General features: G+C 45.2%; 1 protein-coding gene across 5 annotated transcripts in view; it reads right to left on the reverse strand.

Annotated features, from left to right (window-relative positions):
- The window catches only part of CAPN13 (calpain 13), a 69072-nt gene that overhangs the window by 36031 nt on the left and 9894 nt on the right, over window positions 1-23147 (reverse strand). For 2 of the 5 annotated variants that reach the window (XM_064415328.1, XM_064415329.1), the window contains exons 2-4: window positions 15319-15501; window positions 9898-10012; window positions 8716-8952 (exon numbers count right to left, since the gene is read on the reverse strand). In XM_064415328.1, coding sequence (XP_064271398.1) covers window positions 8716-8940 — 225 coding nt within the window. In that variant the 5' untranslated portion in view covers window positions 8941-8952; window positions 9898-10012; window positions 15319-15501. Of the gene's footprint in view, window positions 1-8715; window positions 8953-9897; window positions 10013-13000; window positions 13489-15318; window positions 15502-23147 lie in introns of those variants that run through there. The other 3 variants (XM_064415327.1, XM_064415325.1, XM_064415324.1) reach the window with 3 other exon arrangements.

The following is a 23147-nucleotide window of genomic DNA, read 5'->3' on the forward strand; positions in this document are numbered from 1 at the left end:
TTTCCCTGGCCCACTGAAGACTTCATTATGTATTCAAAAAGAAAGAGAAGTTCAAGTTCAAACCAGTTCATCCTCTAGAGCATGGTCTTACCACACAAGTACTGTTCGTCTAAAGGGCAAGATAGAGAATTAATCTGAGAGGTGGAAGGAAAGTGTCCTGTACATGCATTTAGCTCTAAATCTCTTTTTATAATTGCTTGAAATTTTTAGGGAAGAACAAGTCCCCAGAAGGAGCTGGAGGTGAGTGGTGTAGATGTAGACCACACGCAGACATGCAAAGGACACGGTCAAACAGTTCTGTGAAAAGCTGGAAGCCTGAGGTGGGATTTCCTAGGCAGTGCAAGCCAGTCTGGCTGCAGGCTGCTCTGGCTGGGTGCTGGCCACTTTCCCCCACATTTCTCCACTGGCTCAGCATGATTCTGAATGCAGGCACTGAGGGGTAAGAGGCTGGAGCTGCCTGTTTGCAGAGCCACCTCCTGGTCAGTTCACCTTCACCCTAAAATAAAATCCCAGCCCTGTTACAGGTCCACATCCTTCCCTTCAGCTACATTTGGGTTGCTCTCCCCTGCTGCATCTCCACCATCCTTACACATCCTGCCATGGTGAGTAATGATGCTCCCTGTTCTACACACACAAATTATGACAAATAAAAAGGCTGCTATTTATTGAAAGCCAAACTGTTCTCAGCTGGACAAATGTTAATTCAGCAGCACTGCTGTGCCTGTAATAGTGTTGCTGTGGATTAAGAAATAAACACGGTACCACAGTTCCCTGGGCTGCAGGCCCTGCCCAGCAGCGTGCTGAGGAGGGGTCAGTCACACCACTGCCATACATCCCATAACCACAGGAAACCTCCACAGAAATAAGAAATTTGGGATAACCAGGGAGGGCAGAACAAAGGACAAAGTTAGTGGAAGGTCTGGAGCACAAGTCTTATGAGAAGCAGATGAGAGAGCTGGGCTCTTTTAGCCTGAAGAAAAGGAGGCTCAGGGGGGTGACTCCACATCTGCCTGAAGGCAGGTGGTAGCCAGGTAGGAGCTACAGAGTCTCTTCTCCCAGGTAACAAGTGACAGAACAAGAGGAGATGGCCTCAGGCTGTGCCAGGGCAGGTTTATGTTGGATATTAGGAAAAATTCATTTAGTCAAAGGTGGCCAAGCATTGGAACAGGCTGCTCACAGAGGTGGTACCGTCACCTCCCTGGAGGTATTTAAAAGACTTGTAGATGTGGTAGTGGGGGACGTGGTGGCTTAGCAGTGCTGGATTAATGGTTGAACTCCATGATTTTAAAGGTCTTTTCCAACCCACACAATATAAACTGTGCTGGGCCACACCAAAGATCTGGCATGCAATGACTAGTCTCCAACAGATTGGAGAGGGAGAGGATAAACAAGCAAGCCAAAATTAATAGGAAAAATCAGACTACTCTCAAGGGGTCTGCTTGCACTGACAGAACTCAATTCCCTGCTTTACAGCAGAATAGCTCAATTCTTAATTGCCTGATTTCAATACAAATGCACTGGTTGCTTATAAAAGCCACGCTCTGCTCCAGTTCTCTTTGCATCGGAAGAATGAGCTCACCAGACTCCACACAGGCGTGGAGCCCACAAATGTGAAAGCTAAGTCTGCTGGAGGATGGACTGGTGTCAACAACCAGACAAAAACAGAAACCAGCTCAGGTTTTACCTGAAACCTGTTTGCTTTGTGTGGCTCAGTGCTAAAACAAAGGAGGCAAAGACAAAGGAGGCGAACAAGGGAAGTAGTCTTGTGTACCTGGAGCCTTTGAGAGGCAGTTTCCTTAGAGGTCTTGGAACCTCCCCCTGGGATCATACAATAAAAGCTGGAAGTGCCACGGTCTTACCAACTACCCTCTAGCCAACACAGCCCCATGATCCTGTAGGGAAGCAGGGCAGTGAGCAGCACTGCTTTGTAATCCAGCCAGGATGCACAAATTCCCCCTCACAATCAACTCTCCCCAAAGATCAATGGAGTCGGGAAATACGATGCAAATAAACCTTTTCCATCTTCCAGAAGGACAGATGTAATGGCTGGTGATGCACTGCAGCTTCCCCAGCCCTCAGGGATGATCTCCAAGTCGAGGTCAGGTGCAATCAGCTGAGTAGGCAAGGGCTGAGACGGTGGCAGCCTGGGGATGCTGCTCCCGTTCAATTACCCTGATTGCACACGCGCTCTCGGGAAGAACAAGGCGGATTGATTTTGATTTTCATCACGGAGAAACACTGAACAGGATCCAAGAGCCTCCAGGCCCCTGGGAAAGACGGAAGCTGTGACTCCACCACAAACAGCTGGTGAGCAGCTTTGGCTCATGGCAGGGACTGCTGGCCCCAAAGTGACAGACCTGCAGGACACTGCTATCCCTCACTGCCACACATTTCCTGTGACTTCCCTCATTAAAGTCACAACCTGCATTTCTTTTTGCTCTTCTTTTTGTTTTTGGTAGGTTTCTCTTTGTTTTTCTCCTCTTCTATTAGAGACTAGTTTTTGGGTTAACTTCAAATTGTTGTCTAAATTCTTGCCTGAATGAGATCTGCCCTCCAGCTACAGACAGGCCAAGGCTGATACAGTAAGAAATCCAACTCAGCTTATCCATCTAGAAAGATGCTAACTTCAAAATTATTTTTTTAAAGGGTCTATTTTTTAAAGTCAGCTGCTGGATTCAAAATTCCTTAATGCTGATGCTAATTCTTGGAAATTTCTGGGAAATAAATAACAGGCCAAGGAACAAATAATCACCAAAAGCTATGGAGGATAACAATAGATACTCTGCTGCTGAAAGGTGGTTATGTTTTCTTTGGGAAGGGACAGAGGAAGGGAATTGAAAACATGAGCCAGCCTTTTACATAGTGATTCAAATGATGGATCACTTTTCCCAGCTAACAAGCATTGGCTCAATGAGTATAATTTTCTCCAATGTTTTTTAGGTGCTGAGTGCAGTAGCACAGGGCTCTGCTATGAGAACAAGCTGTATCCCTTGCCTGAGTTCACACTGTCTCTTTCTGCACCTCCCATCCAAGGAATTTTTTGGACACTACCTTTCTCATCACCTTGAAGCCTTGTGAAGGCTGACCTAGAACAGAGGCTAGATGGAGTTAAAGAATAAAGTAGGGATTTATCAAAAGGCCTCAATGGATCCACCTTGGGCAGCACAAGAGCCCAGCCAGGGCTACACCCCAGATGAACCCAAAATCGTCACAAAATGGACAACCAGTCATGGGATCTTCCATTTTATAAGTTCTGGTCCATTAGCATATTGGAGTTAATTGTCCAATTACAGCTTTCGCCCATGCAGTCCCATCCTTCTTTTCTCTCTTTAGACCATGTTGTTTATGCTCTTGGGCCTGAATATTGGATTGGTTGTCCTTGGTGCCCAGCTAGAGAAGGAATTGTTTTGTCTCCTTACTCTGTGAAGAGAGCTTACTATCCCTTAATACGAAGTTCAGAACTACACACTAAAACAGAATTTGAAAAATATAAAAGCTAAAACATGAGGCATCAACATGACCCCAGACACCTGAGACAAACACCCAAGGAGTCCGTGCCCTGATGCTCTGCACAGGCTGATGATGCAGACAAAGCCCCTGTCAGCTCTTTCAGACAGTCCTTTCACCAGGCACATCCCTGCAAGTCACATCAGGGGCACTCAGGGATTCCCCTCCCATGCTGATCCCCAAACTTCCACTGGCCTCCTTGCAGCTTCTCTTCCAGCTGTTCCCACACATAACTGTCCATGCTAATCAGAGGACAGATCTTCTTTTGACAGCTCCTGCTCAGCATCCCCTCATTCCATAATGGGTTCCCAAGAGACCAAGGGTGAGCAGGGCAGGAGCAGTAGTCTGCAACCTTGAGGACCCTTCAGAAAAACCTTCAGCAACTTCACCCTTTGCCCATTTTAGCCTTCTTCTAAAGCATAAGTACTGAAGATCAGGGACTATCCTTCACATTTACAATGGACACCACACTGAGCCCTGGTGCAGGGCACTGCTGCACGGGTGGTAATCTCTCTCCCCTCACACATATCATATCTGAAAATATAACCAATGTTAGCTGAAGTAAAGCATTCCACATTTAGCATCACCACAATGCATATCATCTGGACCATCCTCCTTCAATTTCATTTTGCATCTGCACAGTATTATGCACTATGATCAGGACAGAGAGAAATCTTTAGCCTGAACAATAATTGAATAAAAATGCATATTCTGCAACAGTTAATCATTTCATGGCTTCCTCGGTTCCAATCAATAGCTTGTGTGAAGGAAAAGCAGCAAACAATGAAAAAGAATTGTTCTGAACATTTTAAAAGGAGCATTTCAGTTTTTAAAATCTGACAAAATTCTTCACAGAGAATTTCCCTTTGATTGATCTTTAGAAAAGCCTAGCTATAGAAAATACTTTATTCAGTCCAAAACAGATCTTCTTTTCCAATTCTCAAAACTGTTGGTGAACCAAAGGAATAATTAATTGTGAGGTTCGGCTGTATTTGGTACCTTCAGCCTGACCTCTAGTAATGCCTGAAATACCACATGCAAAACCTGTTACAGATTTCACATTTCAATGGGTGTAGATTGTGGGCCTGGGGATGCAAACACAGCCTGAAGCAATCTCCATCTGATGGGAGACTGTAACTATTGCAGAGTTGGAAAAAGTGAAATTCCAAATGTTGTCTTGGTGCTCCTTCCCTCCCTTTTCAGGCACTTGCCTATTAAACAAGATGAGTTTACAAGTCAAAAAGTTGTTTCTGACAGTCACTGCTGACTGTCACTGCCTGAAATCAAGCTGTTTTCTCTCCACTTTATACATTATCCTCAGATATGAAGACTCCAAATCTGAGTGTAATTGGCAATTCTCTTGACAATGTACAAGGTAAAATAGAAGCAGCATGTAGCTCAACTGCTCAGTTGGATCTGGAACAAAGACAGCAGTTATAATTGCTATCTACAACTTAAATAACCAGATACTGCACGACAGTAAATGGAGGCTAAGAGATTATTAGGACCAAGATGCCAGTCACAGGTACAATTCCAGACAGATTTATTTTAATGTCAGAAGGAGCTAATGGAGGAGGCTGGGAAAAATACAGATACAGGTTAAATTGGCCATGATTTGTCAGCAGGATACAACTGCACTGAGTCTCTGGGAGATGTATTCAGGTTGGAAACAGTCTCTCTTGGGGAAATTATAGGTATCTCTTGGCTGAGCTGTTTAGGTAGCTTAAACACCTGGGATCACATATCCCTAGCACTGCAATGGGCTAGGAACAAAGATTGTACAAACATTTCTGCATGGGTGACAGGTGCCCCACCTGATATCTCCCTCGTCCTCCTGGGGGACCAACTCCCAGAGGCAACTGGACACAGCATTGGCCTTTCAGGGCTTATGAAAAGCAAACACAGCTTTATTTGCCTCCTGACCCCTCACTCAAGACATCTGCAGCTCTCTAAATGAAAAGCAAACACTGCAATTCAGCAACACCTTCTACCCCTGCTTCATCCTGTCAGGAAAGTAAGGCCACACTGATGTCACCATGACACAGCATGGCTGTTGTGGTGAAGTTTGAGAATTTCTGGCTGCTCTCCTCAGCCCTTTATCTTGCATTTTGTCTGGCAAGGTGAAGCCTGCATGGTTGGGGGACATCTGCAGGTGAAAATTTTGGTCAAACTGAGGAAAAAAAATAAAAATGGGGCCTTCTTCAGCACTGGAATCCTGAGTTTCTGTTCCAGGTGACCCAGTTGAGTCAGCAGTCTCAACTTTTGTCCCTGTCATAGAGGGCAGCTGGTGATGCTGCTTTAGCCTCTATAAATGAACAAAAGGTTTTTCAATGCTCACATCATGAACCCTGGGCCGTGAGCATATGGCTTAATTTTTTGAAGGAGAGCTCTAGCAAAGCCAAGGATTTTGATCCTGTTCCTTCCTGAAAAGAAACACTCTGGAAAATTGCTAGCGGCTGTAAAAAAAAAAAAAAAATCTTCAGAAGGGAAGTGCTGGGATGGAGAGGATATATGTAAATTTTTGAAACCAATTGCACAAAAACTTTTATTCACAACCTTAGTATTCATGGATTCAGCAAAATAGAAGGGAATTCTCCAATATCTGCCTCACCTGACAAACTTCAAGCACTAGGAGCAGCAGATTCTGCTTTTGGCAAGGTACGTCAGTCCCTTTGCACATGAAATAACTCTCAGGATATTGGAGTGGGATAGATGTTCATCCCACAGCCTCAAAATCAGTGGTGTTTGGGTTTCTAAGTCACTTTGTATGCTTTTATAGTCCTACGCTTCTCTGCTGCAAAAGCACCAGGGTGTTAGTACTTAAGAGAACTGTATCATAACATTTTATTCCAGTTTATTCATCTTTAAAATGCCCCTGGAGAGCCCTTTCTAATATCTGTGTTTGTCTTTTGTGAGTCTAATGCTTAGTTATCCTACTTTTTCTCTCTCAGACTGGAAACAGAGGCAACTAACTCCTCTCCTTTGCATTTTTAGTTACTTTCCTAATACAACCAACTTTCAAGAGAGATTATTCCCACCTGCTGTGAACCCATAGGCAGAGTGAAAAAACACAACACCAGCTGCACTCTCATCAGACACAGACTTTGGAGGAAAACTGCCTAAGGAGAAGCCCAGACCTTCAGCCTGTGGTAGGAGCAGCTTCTGCAGAAGACAATGGCACCTCCACAGAAGACACCCAAATATCTTCACCCAGCACCTCCACACCTACCATGAGCTGTGTTTCCTGCCTTTCCATGTGGGCATCCACATTTAGCAGCTCTGCAGGCTGTCCTGGCTACTCTGCTTCCCTTCTGGGATCCATGAGTTTCAACATCCACGCTGGCTGCATCCTCTGCTGCTGCTGTGCCAAGGCCACCGTGCTGCCAAGCTCCAGCACACCCTCACTGCCCTAACACATCTGTCACCCAAATAAATATTTTCCTGTTGTTTCGTGCTGTCTCTTTACAGTCTCACAGCCACTGTCTCTATACCCTGAGGCATTGTCCTCCCAGCCCAGGGAAGCCAAAGCCCCCAGGCAGTAGAGATGTGCTCAGCAAAATCCAGAAAAGGGGCAGCACGTGGCTCATCCAGGAGCTGCACCAGCAGCAAATGGCACACAGCAGTGCTCTACAGAGCAGTTGGACCACGGGAAGATTTCCTAAATTAGGTCCTGGGATAAAAGAGCTGAGCATGTGATTCCACCTCCCATTCTAAACTTCCATATGCCAGACGATAACTGCAATTAAATTGCAACTGGGAATCAGCACACAAACTTCATCTCCCGCCTTGTCCCAATTACTTTAAAATAGGTATTGCTGAGTCAGTCGCCTGGATTACAGAAATCAGAGATCTTCAACAGAATTTAACAACTTTTCAGGTTTGCACAAAATCCTTCAGAAGCAGATCAAATTTGGAACAGTATTTCTAGTCAGGTTCACAGGTGGAAGCAGACTTCCTACAAAAATGTGCCTAATGGAATCATTAATGTTGCAGAGGTTGTGTTACAGATGAGTAATACAACAGTTGGCTCTCACAGTTAAGAGACAGATATTATGTAGATGTTAAAATGCATAGTGATGTTACTGTGACATGTCTCTCCACAGTCCTCTTTCCCTCCCCCTTTTAATAGCCTCAGTAGTCAGGGCATTTAGAGAGGGCCAGCTTATTACCAAGGGTCTCAGGGTAACAACACCTGACCTCCAACCAAGATACAAGAAAATAATCGCTACCCATGGACAGCAGAGGAAGGATTGACTGAAAAAACTTTGGGAGGGGCTAAAGATATAAAAGGCAAAGCATCCATTTTGTAGACGAGCACCTGGCTGATTGTCACGGGGGCTCCCAGTGCTACAACTGTTCCTCATTTAGCTCTTTTGTTGTAATTTTTGTTAACATTTAATAAACCTTTAACATTTTTAAAAGTGACCAATTGTTTCTCACAGGTTCTCTTCCCTCCACACATCCCACAGCAAGGATCCCTCCTTACAACTGTGCTTCCAGTGTTCCCCTTGAGATCTACTCTCCTACTGAACACAGTGTGAAAAATGCATATTTTATGATTGGCTCTTTGCAAATATTAAAATGAATATTATATGTGTTATGCTAGAAAGTTATAAAGTATTAATCCTTTTCAGTATTGTGCTAAATGTAGTTTTAGGCTATGACATAATATTAAAGTAGAAACTATGCTATGTAAGAAACTTTTTCTAACTAGCTCAAGAAATTCTTCGCACGGAGATAACAGCAACAAGACACCAAAATCTCCAAGAGAAGAATCATTGCCTCCTTATTGGGAAGAAACAAACTTGGTGTGGACTGAGATGGCTGATTTACAAGATGAGGGGGGGAAGTTGACAATAACCAGAAAACACCCTTCGTTTCAAAAGAATTTTTGAATAGTGTATAAGATACATGAACATACGTCAGGCTATTGCTTTTAAAGGTTAATTCTTTGTTAGTGATGCATGCTTTCAAGAGGAAAGCATCTGAACATTTGTAATTCTTTGCTTTTTTATTGTCCTAACTCTGATTGTCCAAATTCTTATTGCTCTAATTTGTATTACTCTTTTTATAACCATTTTATTACTATTAAAAATTTAATATTTTAAAACAAATGACTGGTGTTTTTCACACCACCATTTAGCCACTGGCCATCAGTGGTCCCATGGAGCAGCAGTGCCACAAAGCTCCCCAGCTGCTGGAACTCACCGTTGGCCTCTTCCACTGGATCTGCCGGAGCTTCTCCTCCGGGAGCAGGGTGGGACCGATGGAGCTGGCGTGGGCAGGGAAGGTGGCATCCTCAAAGAGCAGCCCTCGGCTCAGGCACGAGGCTCGCAGGTCCCTGAAGTCCTGGCTGTTCAGTTTCTTCAGGTTCTGGAGGTTTCCTGTGGCTCCTGTGGTTTGCCAGCCCCGCTCTGGCATGGGAGCGAGCATCGTGCCCTTTTCCTGTGGGGGGAGGACAGGGACTGCCATCAGTTTCCTGATGCAAAGTGGTGCACCAGGGGTATGTGGGATAACACCTCCCCCTCCCACCAGAAGGGCTGTGGAGCTGCAGCTTGCAGAACTGAGGGCAGCCACAGTGACAAAATCCTTATTAGCTGGAAATGCATGGGGAAAGAGCAGTAGTCAAATCCCCACTGGTTTATCTTAAACCGGTGCTGTCAGTGCTACAAATTGAATTTGGAGTCTTCCCCGAGGACAGAGAGCAAAGCTGTTAGCGAGCTGCTGTGTGAGCACTGAGGTACAGCTGCAGTATAAGCCAGCACAGGGGAAGGAGCAGGAGCTGCACAAGAGGGGAGTGGGAGTGTGGGCAGGGATGATGCCCACAGGATCCCAAAACTCTTCGGGTCAGGAATCACAGCTGTGCCCAGAGCACAGGATTTCAAGCTGCTGTTTAAACTGGGCAGTCACTGCGTGGCTTCTCCAGGTATTCCATTCTGAAGCAGGGTGGAACCCCTCTCTGTTAATGTGTCTAACAGAAAGGGGAACTTTAATTAGGGAAATGAACATTTCATACACACAGTGAAACCCTGGAGTGAACAGACCTGCTAATACACCTGCTGGCACAGCTAGGGATGGATGCAGGAGCCAAAATCTCCTGTTGAGGGCTCTGTCCCTTTACAGGCATTAAAAAGCACAGCAGGAGTTCTGCCAGCAAAGATCTACTTTTGTTCCAAAGGGAGGTAGCTCGCCTTCCATGGAGGCACTGGACTGTGGGATGGGAGAAATTTTAGTGCAGGTGTGGGAGAAGGACACAAGAAAGAGGGAAAACTGCACATTTGGAGGGGCCAGTGGCACTGGGGCTTAAAGAAACCAATTGGTTCTGTCCAACCAGAGCACAAGTTGTGAGGTGTGCTCCCCAGAGCCACAGGGATGTACAGAGACACACACCTGGGCACCAGCTCCTGGGGATGTCCCTTCAGCTGAAAGCTTCTGCTGTGGTTTCAGGGCTCAGAGAAGTAGAAGTAGATGTGCAGCCTGCCTTGCCTCCTGGTTCCTTCAGCTCCTGTCATAACACAGAATTACATGTTGCTGGATAAACACATGACTCAGGGTCCACCCCAGTTTTTGTCCTTCATTCCCACAAAACCAAAATATTAACTATCCTGAGCTATATTTCCCCTTTTGCTTCTCTCCCTATGAAAAGAGAAGCCCCTTATCAACAGACTTTTAAAGGCAGAATCCCTGTGATCCTGCTCTGGCATCTTGCTTTATGGATTCCACCACACTTGATCCAGGGATTCCTGCCCCCAGCTCCTGGCTTCCATAATTCAGCACTGGAAAATCCACCACATGCCCTGGGCAAGCCTCACCTCCAGTTAATTAACTTTGCTGTGCTAATTTCTAGCCTAAAGTCACCTAGTCTCACTTTCCAGCAACAGGATGCCATTGCTCTTTTGGTTGGTTGGTTTTGTTTGCTTGTTTGATTTTTTGTTGTTGTTCAAATTTTTTTTTGTAGATGAAAGGGCTCTTTTCTACCAAACAAACTTATCTGTAGATCTGAGATGTCCCTGGTGCTGCACAAATAGAGCAGATGGCTCCAGTAAGAGCAAAGCCTCAGGTTTGTATTGTGAATTCTTCCCACATGTCAAAAGCACAGCTCAGCTGCAATGAAGGTGTGATACAGCCCCCCCACTCCCCTCCCTACATCCTTTTTACTTAGTCTCATCACCTTTCTCAGTGCTTCAAGTCACTTAGCCTCCTGGCATGGTAACAACAGCCTAAACAAATAAGTGGTTTTGCATCTCATTGTTTTAATTAAAAGCCCCACAAAAAAAATCCAAAACCACCCTTGGCCAACAAGAAGAGAGAGCATTCCCCTGGGGTTTGCATTTTTTAATACAATGGAAATAAATCTTATGTAATGTACCATAACACGACAAGGGAATGGCTTCTTAACAAATACTCATTTGAAACTGTGCCCAGGCTCCGTGCATGCTAAGATCTATTTCTTGAAACAGTGTTCCAGCAAAACTGATTACTAATTCCAAAGCTCAAATTAAAATTAACAGAGCTTGAAGGCTGGGTCTGACACGCGTTCCCTCTCTTCTGACAGAGAACAAGAGCTTTTAGCATGTGTGTGTGTGTGTTTAATTACGTTGTTTAACATATTGGGATTAAATTAGCAACCAGACTGAGGAAAATAACACACTTAACTACTACTCCCTTGCAGGAATATCTTCATCAGCACAGACACATGAGTTCCACAGCCACCCATGCCCCTCTGCAGGCAGCCCATGGGGTCAGGACCTGGCTAGCAGTGCCCTGGCTGCTACAACATGCTCTGATGGTCGCCTCTTTTGGAGCAGCACCCTGAATTCCTGGCCACAGCTCTCCCACGTGGCTCCCACGGGTCCATCAGCAACAGCAAAGGTCACAAAAGTTGTTAAAGCTGAATGTTGACTGCTTGGCTGGGGAGCTTCTCACTGTTAAAGGCTTTCAAGGGACAGAGCTATAATGGAATGGATATTGGAGATGTTGCCCTTGCACTGCTGCCTGCCACAGGATGCAAGGAGAGAGGGAGGGATTCCAAACACAAAGTCTGGTTCAGACACATTGTCAAACTCTGAAGAAAACAGAGACTGCCACGCAACTAAGGGAAGAAATTATTATTCAGAAAGGGGTAAACATTCAGGAGGGGCTAAACAAACATTTGCTTAGTCCTGGGATCTCCTTCAACACACTTACTTATCTGAAATGGAGAAGGGAATCACACCCAACTTTGCTGCTCTTTTTTGGTTCCTCTTCCTTCTCAGCAGAGGGATATCCGTGCTGTCTGTCCCTGAGAAAGGGACAAACAGCCAATAAACAGGGAGAGGAAGTAAGCAGAGGAAAATCCACAGACAGAAGGATATAAAGAGATCAAGTGATGCAGCTGGAAAGGATGGGAAGGAAAGAGGAGTCTCTGAACACAGCAGGGCAAAAAGGTTGGTGACTCCTGCAGAAATCCATGGGGAAACCCCAAGCAGCCAGCATTCTCTGCACTGAACAGCCTAAAAGGCAGCAGTGAAGGTGTGTCCTGTCTCCCTCCAGCTCTCATTCAGCAAAGATGTCAAGCCACAACTATAATCAGGTACTCAATGGCAGCAAAAGCTACTGACAGCTAATTACTCTTTGCATAAAGATTTATGTCACAGTACAGACATAATTTCCTTCAATGGCTTTGGTATTTTTCATGGAGTAGAAAGTAGAAATAGGCAATTAGAAACCATGCGTACTTCATAGCTGAACCTTCTCCTCTCCACTGATTTTCTCAAAACATTTCCATTATATGTTGGCTTAGCTGAATTTCTGTACTTTAGAAAGAGCAACTAATTTTCTCAAACACAACAAAGAGTACCAGAAGAGCTGAAAAGTCAGCAGCCCTTCTTCCCGTTTCCTTTCAAACACTCCAAACTATCAAGCTACATTTCATCTCCCCATAATATTCAATATATGCCACAGTACTGCCAGCACTCTTTCCTCTAAGATCCTGTCATTCACGTACTTGAAGCATTGTAAAAATGTCAGGGACTCAGTTCCAGAATTATCTTATAATGAAGGAAAGTGTGAGTTTATTATCCCTCCTAGCATTCAGAGGAAGAAACAAATGAGAGGCAGCAGCCTCCTGCAGAGACAGCAAGCTGAGGATGCAGTGCAGGGACCAGAACGTGGGTGTCCCAAACCCCAGATGGACAGCAGCTCCTTGCACACACCATGTGCAAAAGCCTTGGGTACCACAGAAAATCAAAACCAAAGCCAGGCACTCTGGCAGCCCTCAAGGAAATTACTTTCCCAGTGGCATCTTGCACGACCTTCTGCTCCAAACAGCCTGTGAAGTACTCCCTTCTGGCTATTTATTAACTCAATTTTCTTCTCGTTTTGCATACACAGCATAGGACAGTTCCAGATACCTTTTTTCTACCTCATTTAACACCAGCCTACAGTAACTATAGCATCCTCCTCATCTTAGAATCTCTACTCCCACTTGATCCAATTACTTCTGACAACTTACCGTTTTACAGAGGAGCCTCTTTCTAGGATGGCAGATTCATCTCTTCTTCCCCTCCAGGTAAAATTAAGGATAGCGACTCTAATTTATTCTGTCTCTCCAAGGCAAATCCCTCTCAACGTGTCTGTGGTGCTTTTCCAGCCCTATTACCTGTATTTCACCTGCTTCATCACGTGCTAAATAAAACACCAAGGGATGTTTTTTACCTGCAGCGTCTCCGGCGTGACTCCAGCCAGCACCCACAGAGAGACACGGGCTGGCCCAATCCCTGCTCTCCTTTATGGGGAAGCTTTTGCCACGCCTTGAGCAAACGTAACCAAGCTGAAGTTCAACAGCCAATCTGGCTTGGGTGTAATAGTTTCATACAGATATCACAGCATGAAGATACACAAATATAGAGATATACACACACACACACTCCTTTAGCCATGCACAGTGAATTGTCTGTCGACCTACGCTTGTGGACAGCATCCTCTGGCCAACTGCAGTTATTTTTAGAGGAAAATGAGTTTATTTGCACCTCTCATCTGTTTTTCTACTCCTCAAGCCACCAGGAAGTGCAGTAATCATTCAGGATCCAGGCACAGCCTGGATCTGGCAGGACTCACCACAGGACGAGTTATCAGAGGTGCGTGTCATTCTTTCTGCAGTCAAATCAGCAGATAGTCTTAGGCCAATGCCTGCTAGCTCTTACTTAAATTCCACATCAGTTCACTTGGGCAGCTCATTTCCTCCAGGACTGCCTGAGGAAGTAGGACTTATCCTTTTATTTAGGAAGGGACTGACCTCCATTATGCTAAAGCCCAAAGCCAAATAATCAAAGAGTATCTAGCAAAAATCTGGAAATATTTATTTTTGGGAGACAAAACTGAGACAGCCTAAAGAGGCCCAAAATTCAAGGGAACGTGGGCAGCACGTTCTCAGGGACACATTCCCTGGCAGCAATCCTAAGTGTATTCCTAGAGCCTGCAAACATGTGTTTGAATAAAAGTCCTGGAATCTTCAGTCTCTTGCCACCTGAACAAGAGACAATGATACCACCTTGCAATAAAGCAAACCAACAGCACCCTGGGCTGTATGAGTTGCAGCACAGTGGGTCAAGGCAGGAGACCCTTCCCCTTTGCACAGTACTTTTGGGATATCTGCAGTGCTGCACCCAGTTTGGGGCTGCCCAGTGTAAGAGGGGCACTGAAAGTGCAGCAGGTCCAGCAGAAACACACCAGGATGGTCAGGGAGATGGAGCACACAATGTGAGAGAAGAGAGAGAGAGTTTTTCTGCTCAGGCAGGAGGGACATCTAATTGCACTCTCCCACTATCCAAAAAGTTCCAGAGCAGGTGGAGACAGGCTGTCCTTGAAGGTGCACAGCAGATGCAACAGGCACAAGGAGCAGCAAGGAAAATCACATGGAGACAAAAAAAATCTTCAGAGTGGCTAAGGCCAGGCACAGGTGCCCAGGGAGAAATTGGAGATATTCACGTGGACAAGGACATAAGCAGCAACACCTGACTCAGAAGTCAACCTGCTTTGAGCTGGAGTGGGACTAAAGACCCAAGAAATTCCCCTCTCTTTTTTCAAGTTACCACAGCTTGTTCATGAAAAGTTACTCTGCAGTGGATGTTCATTAAGTTCACCTTGGGGATTAACAGAAAAATTTATCAATCCATAGTTCTTTACTTATCCACAGTAATCCTACAATCTCCTGGGCTCAGGAATTTCCCCAGGACAAGACTTTCTGTTTGGTCTGCAGTCCCTTTGAGCTGGGATGTCAGCAGTTCACACAGCAGCTGGTTCCTGGGAGCTATGGGAGATGAGAACATAAAAGTGCTCATGAAAAAGACAGTTCATCTTCTTCATCAGGGTTTACTATAGCTCTGTGGGTCTGAAAGCTGGGTACTGCACTCTGCCTGCTCGTATTTAAGGGCTTTCATTTCCTCGTGAGACCCCAGCATTTAGCAAACTCTAATAGGAAATGCATCCATGTAAATTAGCGCAAAATCTGCCTCAGAGGGCAAAACAGGTGCAGTTTTCCTTTAAGAGCTGTTTTCCATAACCACTACATAAATAAAAGCTGATTGCAGCAGAAGCAGGGAGCAAAGCTTTCCTTCATTGCAGCGAAGGAGCTGTGAGGTGATAAATGCCATAGCTGCTGGCTCCTCTGACAGCAGGAGCTGCTCATCGCCTCCTCCCCGGGAACGGCAGGTACAGCCCCCTCCAGCCATGGGATTCATTGTCTGGAACTGATATCTCTGCTTAAATGGTGGATTAACATGATTTAAGAAATATTCATTGCAAAGTTGATTAGAAAGCCCCATCACCAACCTGGCAGGAGATTTCAGTTATTGCAGCACGAGCCCATTTTGAGATTGTCAGCTTTTCTGCAGAAGGCTGTATTGATGTGTCCATTTTTGCAGTGGCTCCAGAGAAGGAAACTCAGAAGGCTGAGGGATTTATGTGCAGTAATGAGCCTTGGGATTATTTGCTACCCTAAGTATCTGTGGAAACCTGCAAGAAAAAAAAAAAAAAAAAAGAAAAAGAAAATAAAACCAACCCAGAAGGATTTGAGTAAAGTGCACAGGGCTGTGCATTGGGAGAGCAGAGGTGTTTTCTTCCAGTGGTACCCTGTGAGATTGTAGCAAGTGCCAACAATTCCCCTGAGTTAAAGTTTGCTTTTGCAGAGCAGGGACACGAAGCCATCTAAAGGTAGATGTGCAGTTTAATCTTCTCATGAACAAAAGATGCTGAAGGACCACTGAAAAATCAAAGCTGCTTCTGCACTGCAAGGCACCACTCAGGGCTGGTAAAACCCAAATAAAGGAGGACCCCTTTACTTAGGACCAACAGCTTCCTCTTTGGGTAATGGCACTGGAGGGCAATTAGCAGCAGGTGATGTTGAACCCAGGTTTTCTGTGAAGCCAACATGGTTTGTGAGGTCTCAGCTGGCACCACAGATTTTTGGCATTTAGTGAATCTTTATTCCTCTCTACCCTGGGATAAAAATACACAAAAAAAATTTTGCACAACACAGAGGCTCTTTTAAAACTGATTTTTAAACTAAACACTTATATCTCCTCTTTGCCTGGCTTTTCTGAGGGTAGACTGTTCTTCTGGATAGATGTCATGCTCTAACTGCAGCTGTCAGCTCACTCACTCCTCCACCACCAGATCAGGAAGAGAACTGGAAGAGTAAAAGTGAAAAAACTCATGGATTGAGGCCAAGACACCTCAAAAGGTAGAGAAAAAGCACAAGGAAAGCAAAACAAGGAATTAGTTCCCTGCTTCCCATGGGCAGGCAGGTGTTCAGCCATCTCCTGGGAAGAGAGGCTCATCACCCAGAGCAGTTATTGGGAAATCAGACTCAAACACCCCCTTGCTCCTCCTTCCCCCAGCTCTGGACACTGCCCTGTGCTGTGGGGTGTCCCTTTGGGCACTGGGGCCAGCTGCCCTGACTCTGCCCCCTCCCAGCTCCTTGTGCCCCCAGCCCGCTCACTGCTGGTGGGTGAGGAGCAGAGCAGGCCTTGATGTGTGCAAGCCCTGCCAAAAAACAGCAAAAACATCTCTCTGCTATCAGCACTGCCTTCAGCACTAACCCAAACCACAGCCCCACAGCAGCCAGCAGCATGTGTGAGGCACAGAGCTCTGCATCATCTCCCAGGGCTGGCTGGGGAGGAGCTGCATGACTTTTCCCGAGTCCTGGTGGAAGCCTTGGCCTTCAGAAAGGGAACTCTCCTCACTCCACCCACAGAGCTTCTGCACTGAAGTATTAAGACTGTTATTTTTTGCAACATTCCAGACATATGCCTTAATTTCTTACTTCTGCTGCTCTTACCCCCGTGAAGATCACACTCTTTTTAGCAGAAAGGCTCCTAATTTACACCGTGGTAAATAAAAGAAACAGGCTGGGAAATTTTCCAGGGTAGTGAACACAAATAGGTTTTGTGTAAAAGAGGAATCATCCTTCAATCATTGTCACATTTGCTGCAGTGATTGGGCATCCCACTGTTTTTGCATTATGGGACTAATGTAAGAATACTATCAATCCATTTCATTTCCTCATTCATAATTTTGTATATAGGTCAAGTGTTACCATTTATTTGCTTCTTTTAGACAAGATGCAGGGAAGCTATGATTAATATTAGTCATAAACAAGCTCCTTTGCTCTGTGTTTATGCACTCCTATTTCTGGCAGGACCTGCCCTCCTAAAACATAAACTTTTATGACTGTAAAAACTATCAGGCAAGTAACAAAGTCCTACTTCAGCATCTGTTTTTACCCAATCCTCACCCACGAGCTGCTCCTCAGTGCAAATTCACCACGAGCTGCAGCACTCTTGCCATATTCACATATGAATCATTTTGCTCATAAATGAAGTACAACTGTTGCCTGAGTGAAATGTGGCAGCTGCCTAACAGTGCATAATGAATCCACAGAGCTAGATCCTAACTGCCACTTGGGGGAGGGGGGATTTGGTTTGAAAAATATCTCTCTCCAGAGCCCTATCTTCAGAAGAAATATCCACTGGCTTCAGAACCACAGTGGGAATTCTTTGAGAATAAAAATAAAAATAAAAAAATAGGCAGCCTGCTACCGACACCCATATTAGCACTAGAATTTCCCAGTGGAATATTTTTCCTTCAGAAAAATGCAATTCTGTCAAACATGAAAGACACTAACAATGAATTTTCACCACGAGAAAGATACAAACATTTCAATAATGCCATTGGGCTCCATTCTGATTTTGCAATGGTTGCAACTTTTGCTCATGAAAATCCCATCACTTCAGGCTCATCTCTGCATTATCCAGAAGGTTTAACACTGCAATGTAAAAAAGATTTCAAGTGTTATTGCAATAAATAGCTCTCTGCATTCAGCCTGACATTATTTTTAAGAATGTGATTTCCCAGGAAATTTTGGACTTTGTTTTCATTCGAATGAGGAACAGAATATGATACCACTTTGAATACCAAATCTCTACAAAACCCCTACATATCCCAGATATTTGGCCCCTCAGCAGCCAGCAGTGAAAATCTCCTTGAGAATAAGCCCATCCTATCACCAGGAGTAACACCAAAACATTTTTTAAACAGAGCCATCATGACATTGTCCTTGCAGGTGGCACACTCTCCCACCTGGTCATAGCACTGCTGTTTCACTTCACCAAACCTTGCTAGCAACTCTTTGGAAAGGTAAGTGAAGGAGCACTTTTTTTCCTCTCTCCTTGGTGTCCCCCATCTACCTCTTCATAAGCAGCTTTTTGGGTCCCCTTTGTGCAAGGCACATCAAAATGAAGCTCTTGTTTTCATCAGCACACTAGCCCTAATTTGGCATTTCTGCCTCCAGCCTCGTTCAAGCCTCGTGGGTATGAGAAAATTTATTTCACGCTTTTTTGTTTTGTTTTTGTCTCGGTGTGAACAGATTGTGACAGCCTCACATTTGTTTGTTTTCCAGAAAACATCCCCGCCATCCTCTAAAGGAGAATCCTTGGCCTGCAGATCGCTCTGACAGCTCACTGAAAACATTTGGGGTTCCCAGTCTTTGCTGACTACTGACGTGCACAGCACAGCTTCCTTGACATCTTGCCATTTGGGAGGTGCTGGCATTCCCCCTTTCCTCCTGGCTGTGCACCTCTCCTCCTGGCTCCCACAAGACATCCAACACCTGGAGAAATTCAGGGCTGCAGCCTGAGACAAGCCAGACAGCTCCTCTGGGATTCCCTGTCCTGCAGCACAAACCCAAAACCTGAAAATGGACTTCAGACCCAAATCAGCACAGAGGGATCTGAAGGTGAATTATGGCAAGCCCCAACACTGTCACAGGGGAATTAAGGCCACGAGTTGGTTGGAAGCCACAGACATGACACCCTGGCCTTGTCCTCTGAGAAATGCTGGTGGAGCTTCTCCCCCACACAGCAACTGTGCTGGATGCTGACAGTGCTGGCCACTGCTTGAGAACAGTGGTTCCATGAAATAAAAATAGTGGCATAGAAGGAGAAATTGAATGAATCTCTCAGACTAACAACCCCATCACCAAATTCCTGCAAATTTAAAAGGTTAGAAAAACCAGAAATCACATGTTTTTGATGACTCTGGCTTCATCTTCCCCCGATCCAGCAGAGGTGACCTCTCCTGAAGCAGCAGAACCCAAGCATACACACCTGCAAGGTACCTGGGCAGTTTAAAAAGAAAAGCTGTCTTGAGAGAGGATGGTGAGATACCTACAGACCTGACAGTAAAGTCAGAAAAAATTTGTGTTCACCTCAGTTACCACATGAGGTAAGAGTGATACAGATCTTTTCTGCCTTCTGGACAGGAGAGCAGGGAGCTCTCCTGGCAGCCCCAGGGAGCGTGGTGCAAGGCTCCCAGGATCATGCTGTGCTTCCCTGGGACACTCTGGGTACCTAAACCTGGTGCTTTTCCTCTGAAAAAAGCAGTACACACTTTGTATCCCACTCACAGAGACCCATTTGATCTCTCTCTAAGAATGATTTTGGCCAAGAGAAGAGTCCTATCACAGCTTTTGTGACAGCATCAGCACTTGCCAACATCACAGGGTTGAAAAGTAAAAAATCTCAAAGCACCTAAAACATCACCAGCCTGAGTTTTCACATCCTGATTACTTTGGAGCCAGATACATCTCAGCTTTCTCATCTGACTGACACAAGTTAAAAGCAAAGCATTGTCCATAAAGAAGGCTGCTCAGCTTAGTCTGGAGACTAGATTTATTTAGCACAAAACCAAAGGAAAATATGACCTCTGATTTGAGAGGCATAGAAAGGATGGCAAATCTATGGAGAAAAGCTCCAGACAGAAGTGGTCTCCTCCAGTAACTGAGACAGTTCTGCTGCTGATGCCAGCTGTCAGGGGAGGAAGGGGGGAAAAAAAAGCAACAAGAAGATCTTGTACAGAAAGAGTTGAGGGGTTTACCACTATAAAGTTTCAATAACTGTACAGACTTGGAACCAGAGAGCATTTGTCCCTTTGCAGCATGGCTCTGGTGGGTGCTCTAGGACATGTGAAAGACAGAATGCCATCCAAGCTGAAAGAGAAGCAAAGCTCAAGGGGTGAGCACAAGTGGAAAATCTGAGGAACAGAGCCCATTGGTGCCCTCCTGGGGCAGTCATCCTGAGCATCACAGCATCAGGACTCAACCTGGCTTCAAACACACAAATCCCTGATGGAGAAAGCTGCCCTCCCCAAATTCTGCTTCCCAAGAGCTGTGGGGGCCCAGCTGTGACCTGCATGGACTAACAGAGCAGCACATCACATCAAGGTCCCTTGAAAAGGAAGGGTTTGTGTGTTCTGCTCTCCTTTTCCACCTGGTTGTGTGGCCATGGCAGCTGGCACCACCTTTCCCAGGCTGGCCCTGCTCTGTGACCTCTGTCCCCACACTCTGCTGGCAGCAGGCTCCCTTTCCCTGCCTCAGAGCTCCCTTTCCCTGCCTCAGAGCTCCCTTTCCCTGCCTCAGAGCAGCCCCAGCCCTGAGCTCTTTTGTCAGGATGAAAGGTTCCTCTCAGAGCTGCACGGTGTGCTTTGATAACAGGGCTGCTCTCTTTGCTCTGCTCTATCAGTACATGGGAAAATGAGGATTGGTACTCTATCTGAGGTATTAATTAAATACCTTAAATAGCCAGATAAGGCACTTAGCTAGGGCTCAGAGCCATGTATGCAGAGAGAGATGCCAGTGCACAGAACAGCATATGGTCCCTAGAGAATGTTTCTGTCACTTTTCACTGACATTTCAACTAATGTTCTTCACTGATTATCTATATTCTACAATGTATTAAGGAAGCACATCAGACATTGCCTTTAACTTGTCCAGCCAAACTGCACTATATTTCTAAATGTTTCCTTCTTCTTGGGGGAGGAGGAAGAAGAACTGAACTCTAATTCCATGGTCAAACACAGGAGGCTATGGGTAACAGTCACAGGATAGAAACAGGGCCAAAATGCACAAGACTGTAAAAAGAAGGGCAGAGTCTCAGGTCATTTACAGAGGATGACTTCTGTGAAAATTATTCTATCCAGTAAAAAAGTGAAAAATGCAAGATAATGCCTGAAAGGGAAGAGGGACACTAGGAGAGGACAAGGCTCAGCAGGACCAGCCCTAGGGTGAGACAGACCTGGAAATGATTCCTTCCCTTTGGGGTAAGAAGAACTGGCACAGTACCATGCTGGGAAGCACCCAAGAGAGTAAAGACAGACTGGAAAACAACATGACAGTGCCTTGATTCCTGGTGCATTTTTAACTTTTTCTGAAAGAAAACTTGTTAATTTAAAATTTGGTGAGCTTATTAGAGAATCCCAGACCAAATCACTAATCTCACTATATCAATACTAATATAAGAGAGGGTTTAAGATGGAGCAAGAACAGAATGAGAAGCAGACACATCCCCCCTCAGCCCACCTGGTGAGAAACATCTCATCCCTCTCCCAGACATCTGATTTCCTCCAGCTACTCTGATGCTGGTGAGCCACAGGGAGATGCAGAAAGGGAGTGAGAGTGGAGCAGAGCTGAAGGAAGCAGCTCTCCTGACTCACTAATGGAAAAAGGCAACAGGAATCCAGCAACCCCCAGGAACCAGTTGGGGACCTTTACTCTGCCACAGTGAACCAGCAAAAGTTTCTTCTCCAGAGCAAAAAGATGAGACACTTTGAACCTAAAAACAATCAGTGCTGGGATCTCTATGTACTGTCATATTTCTTTTACTAATATGGGATAAGACTTCAGGGCAAGACTGAATGGAGCCCCTTGTTTACTGCATCCAGAGAAAACTGTGAATAAGCAGGTGGGTGATGTGCTGAGATGAAGGCTAAGCCTTTTCTCTGCTGCAGTCTGAATTTCAATTACTGTGCTTGTTGCAGCCTACTGAGAGCAGTGCTTGGTAGCCATTAGCTGGAGAATCCAACTCGAATGTGTTTGACCCAATATAAGCCCCAGTGAGTGACAGAGGATGCTATTGAGCAGGAAATACCGCGGGCAGTGATGGATCGGATTCCCAGAACAAAGAATTACCTTCCTCTTCTCCTCTCCTTTTATATCCTCCTGCCAAAGCACTGGGGATGGTCCTATTAACTAGGGGCAACACAGAGCATTGGAGGAAATCACAAAGATAGGTTTTGCACTAAATAACTGGACTGCCAGAGAAAGAGAGAGGGAAAAGACATCACTGCATTGCTGGGAGACAAAAATCGAAAAATAGCCCATCCTGCAGCTTCTTTGGGGCCACAGATTTATGATGTATGTACAGTGCCTCACACAGTAAGACTTTGATCCTTTGACTGGATCTTGAGAGACCTCTGTAATCCAAACAGTAAGAACAAACAATTATTCCGTGTCAGGATGAGGAATGATTAAAATCATTTTACTGTATTTTAACTGTCGGGTATATAAAAACCCAAGGAAGTTTCAGAATAGTTAATCTTTAACTTTTTTTTTTTTTTTTAACAGACTTCATAAATCTCTGGACATTTTGTTAATGATCACGGTTATGGGCTGTGGAAAAGCCAAGTGATTATAATAAAAAATATGTATTATGAAGATTTCTATGCTTTGGTTCTACTTGTGTTAACTGTTCAGCAATACAGGCCACAGAGCTCCAGTGCAGATACAAGAAAGGGGAGTTTGAAAAGTGGCTGTAAGTACACACCTTCACCTTTTTTTTGCCCCTGCTTCTGGTGGCAGTTCAGACCCTCTCAGTCAACAGGGAGCAGGAAACTTTTACTGGTGAAACATTCACAGAGAGACAATCTGAAGCGAAATCAGAAACCATTCAGTTGGAAAATGAATTCCTGTTCATAATTCAAGAGTCCATCTCAGAAACACACCTGAAAAATCTTGTTTCTCTAACCAGGGATTAGCTCAAGGCCTGGATTTCTGAATAAAACCATGCCCAGGTGCCTGCTGGCTCCAGGATCTAACCCAAAGGCCACTGACTTGGACAGAATAATGCAATAACTTCAGTGCAGCCTAGAGCACACCTGAGACAAGGCAGCAGCACCCCAGCCCTGCCTGGGCTCCATGGCCACATCAGGAACAGGCCACAAACACGGAGTTCCATCCCTACTGCCAAATGCCACAGGAGATGCCAAGAGCCACGTGGCCACACCACAGACTTCTTTTCTGCCCTAAAGAAGGCATCTGACCCAGGCTG

The sequence above is a fragment of the Passer domesticus genome, chromosome 3 (assembly GCF_036417665.1).
Source record: "Passer domesticus isolate bPasDom1 chromosome 3, bPasDom1.hap1, whole genome shotgun sequence".
NCBI classification, from domain to species: Eukaryota; Metazoa; Chordata; class Aves; order Passeriformes; family Passeridae; genus Passer; species Passer domesticus.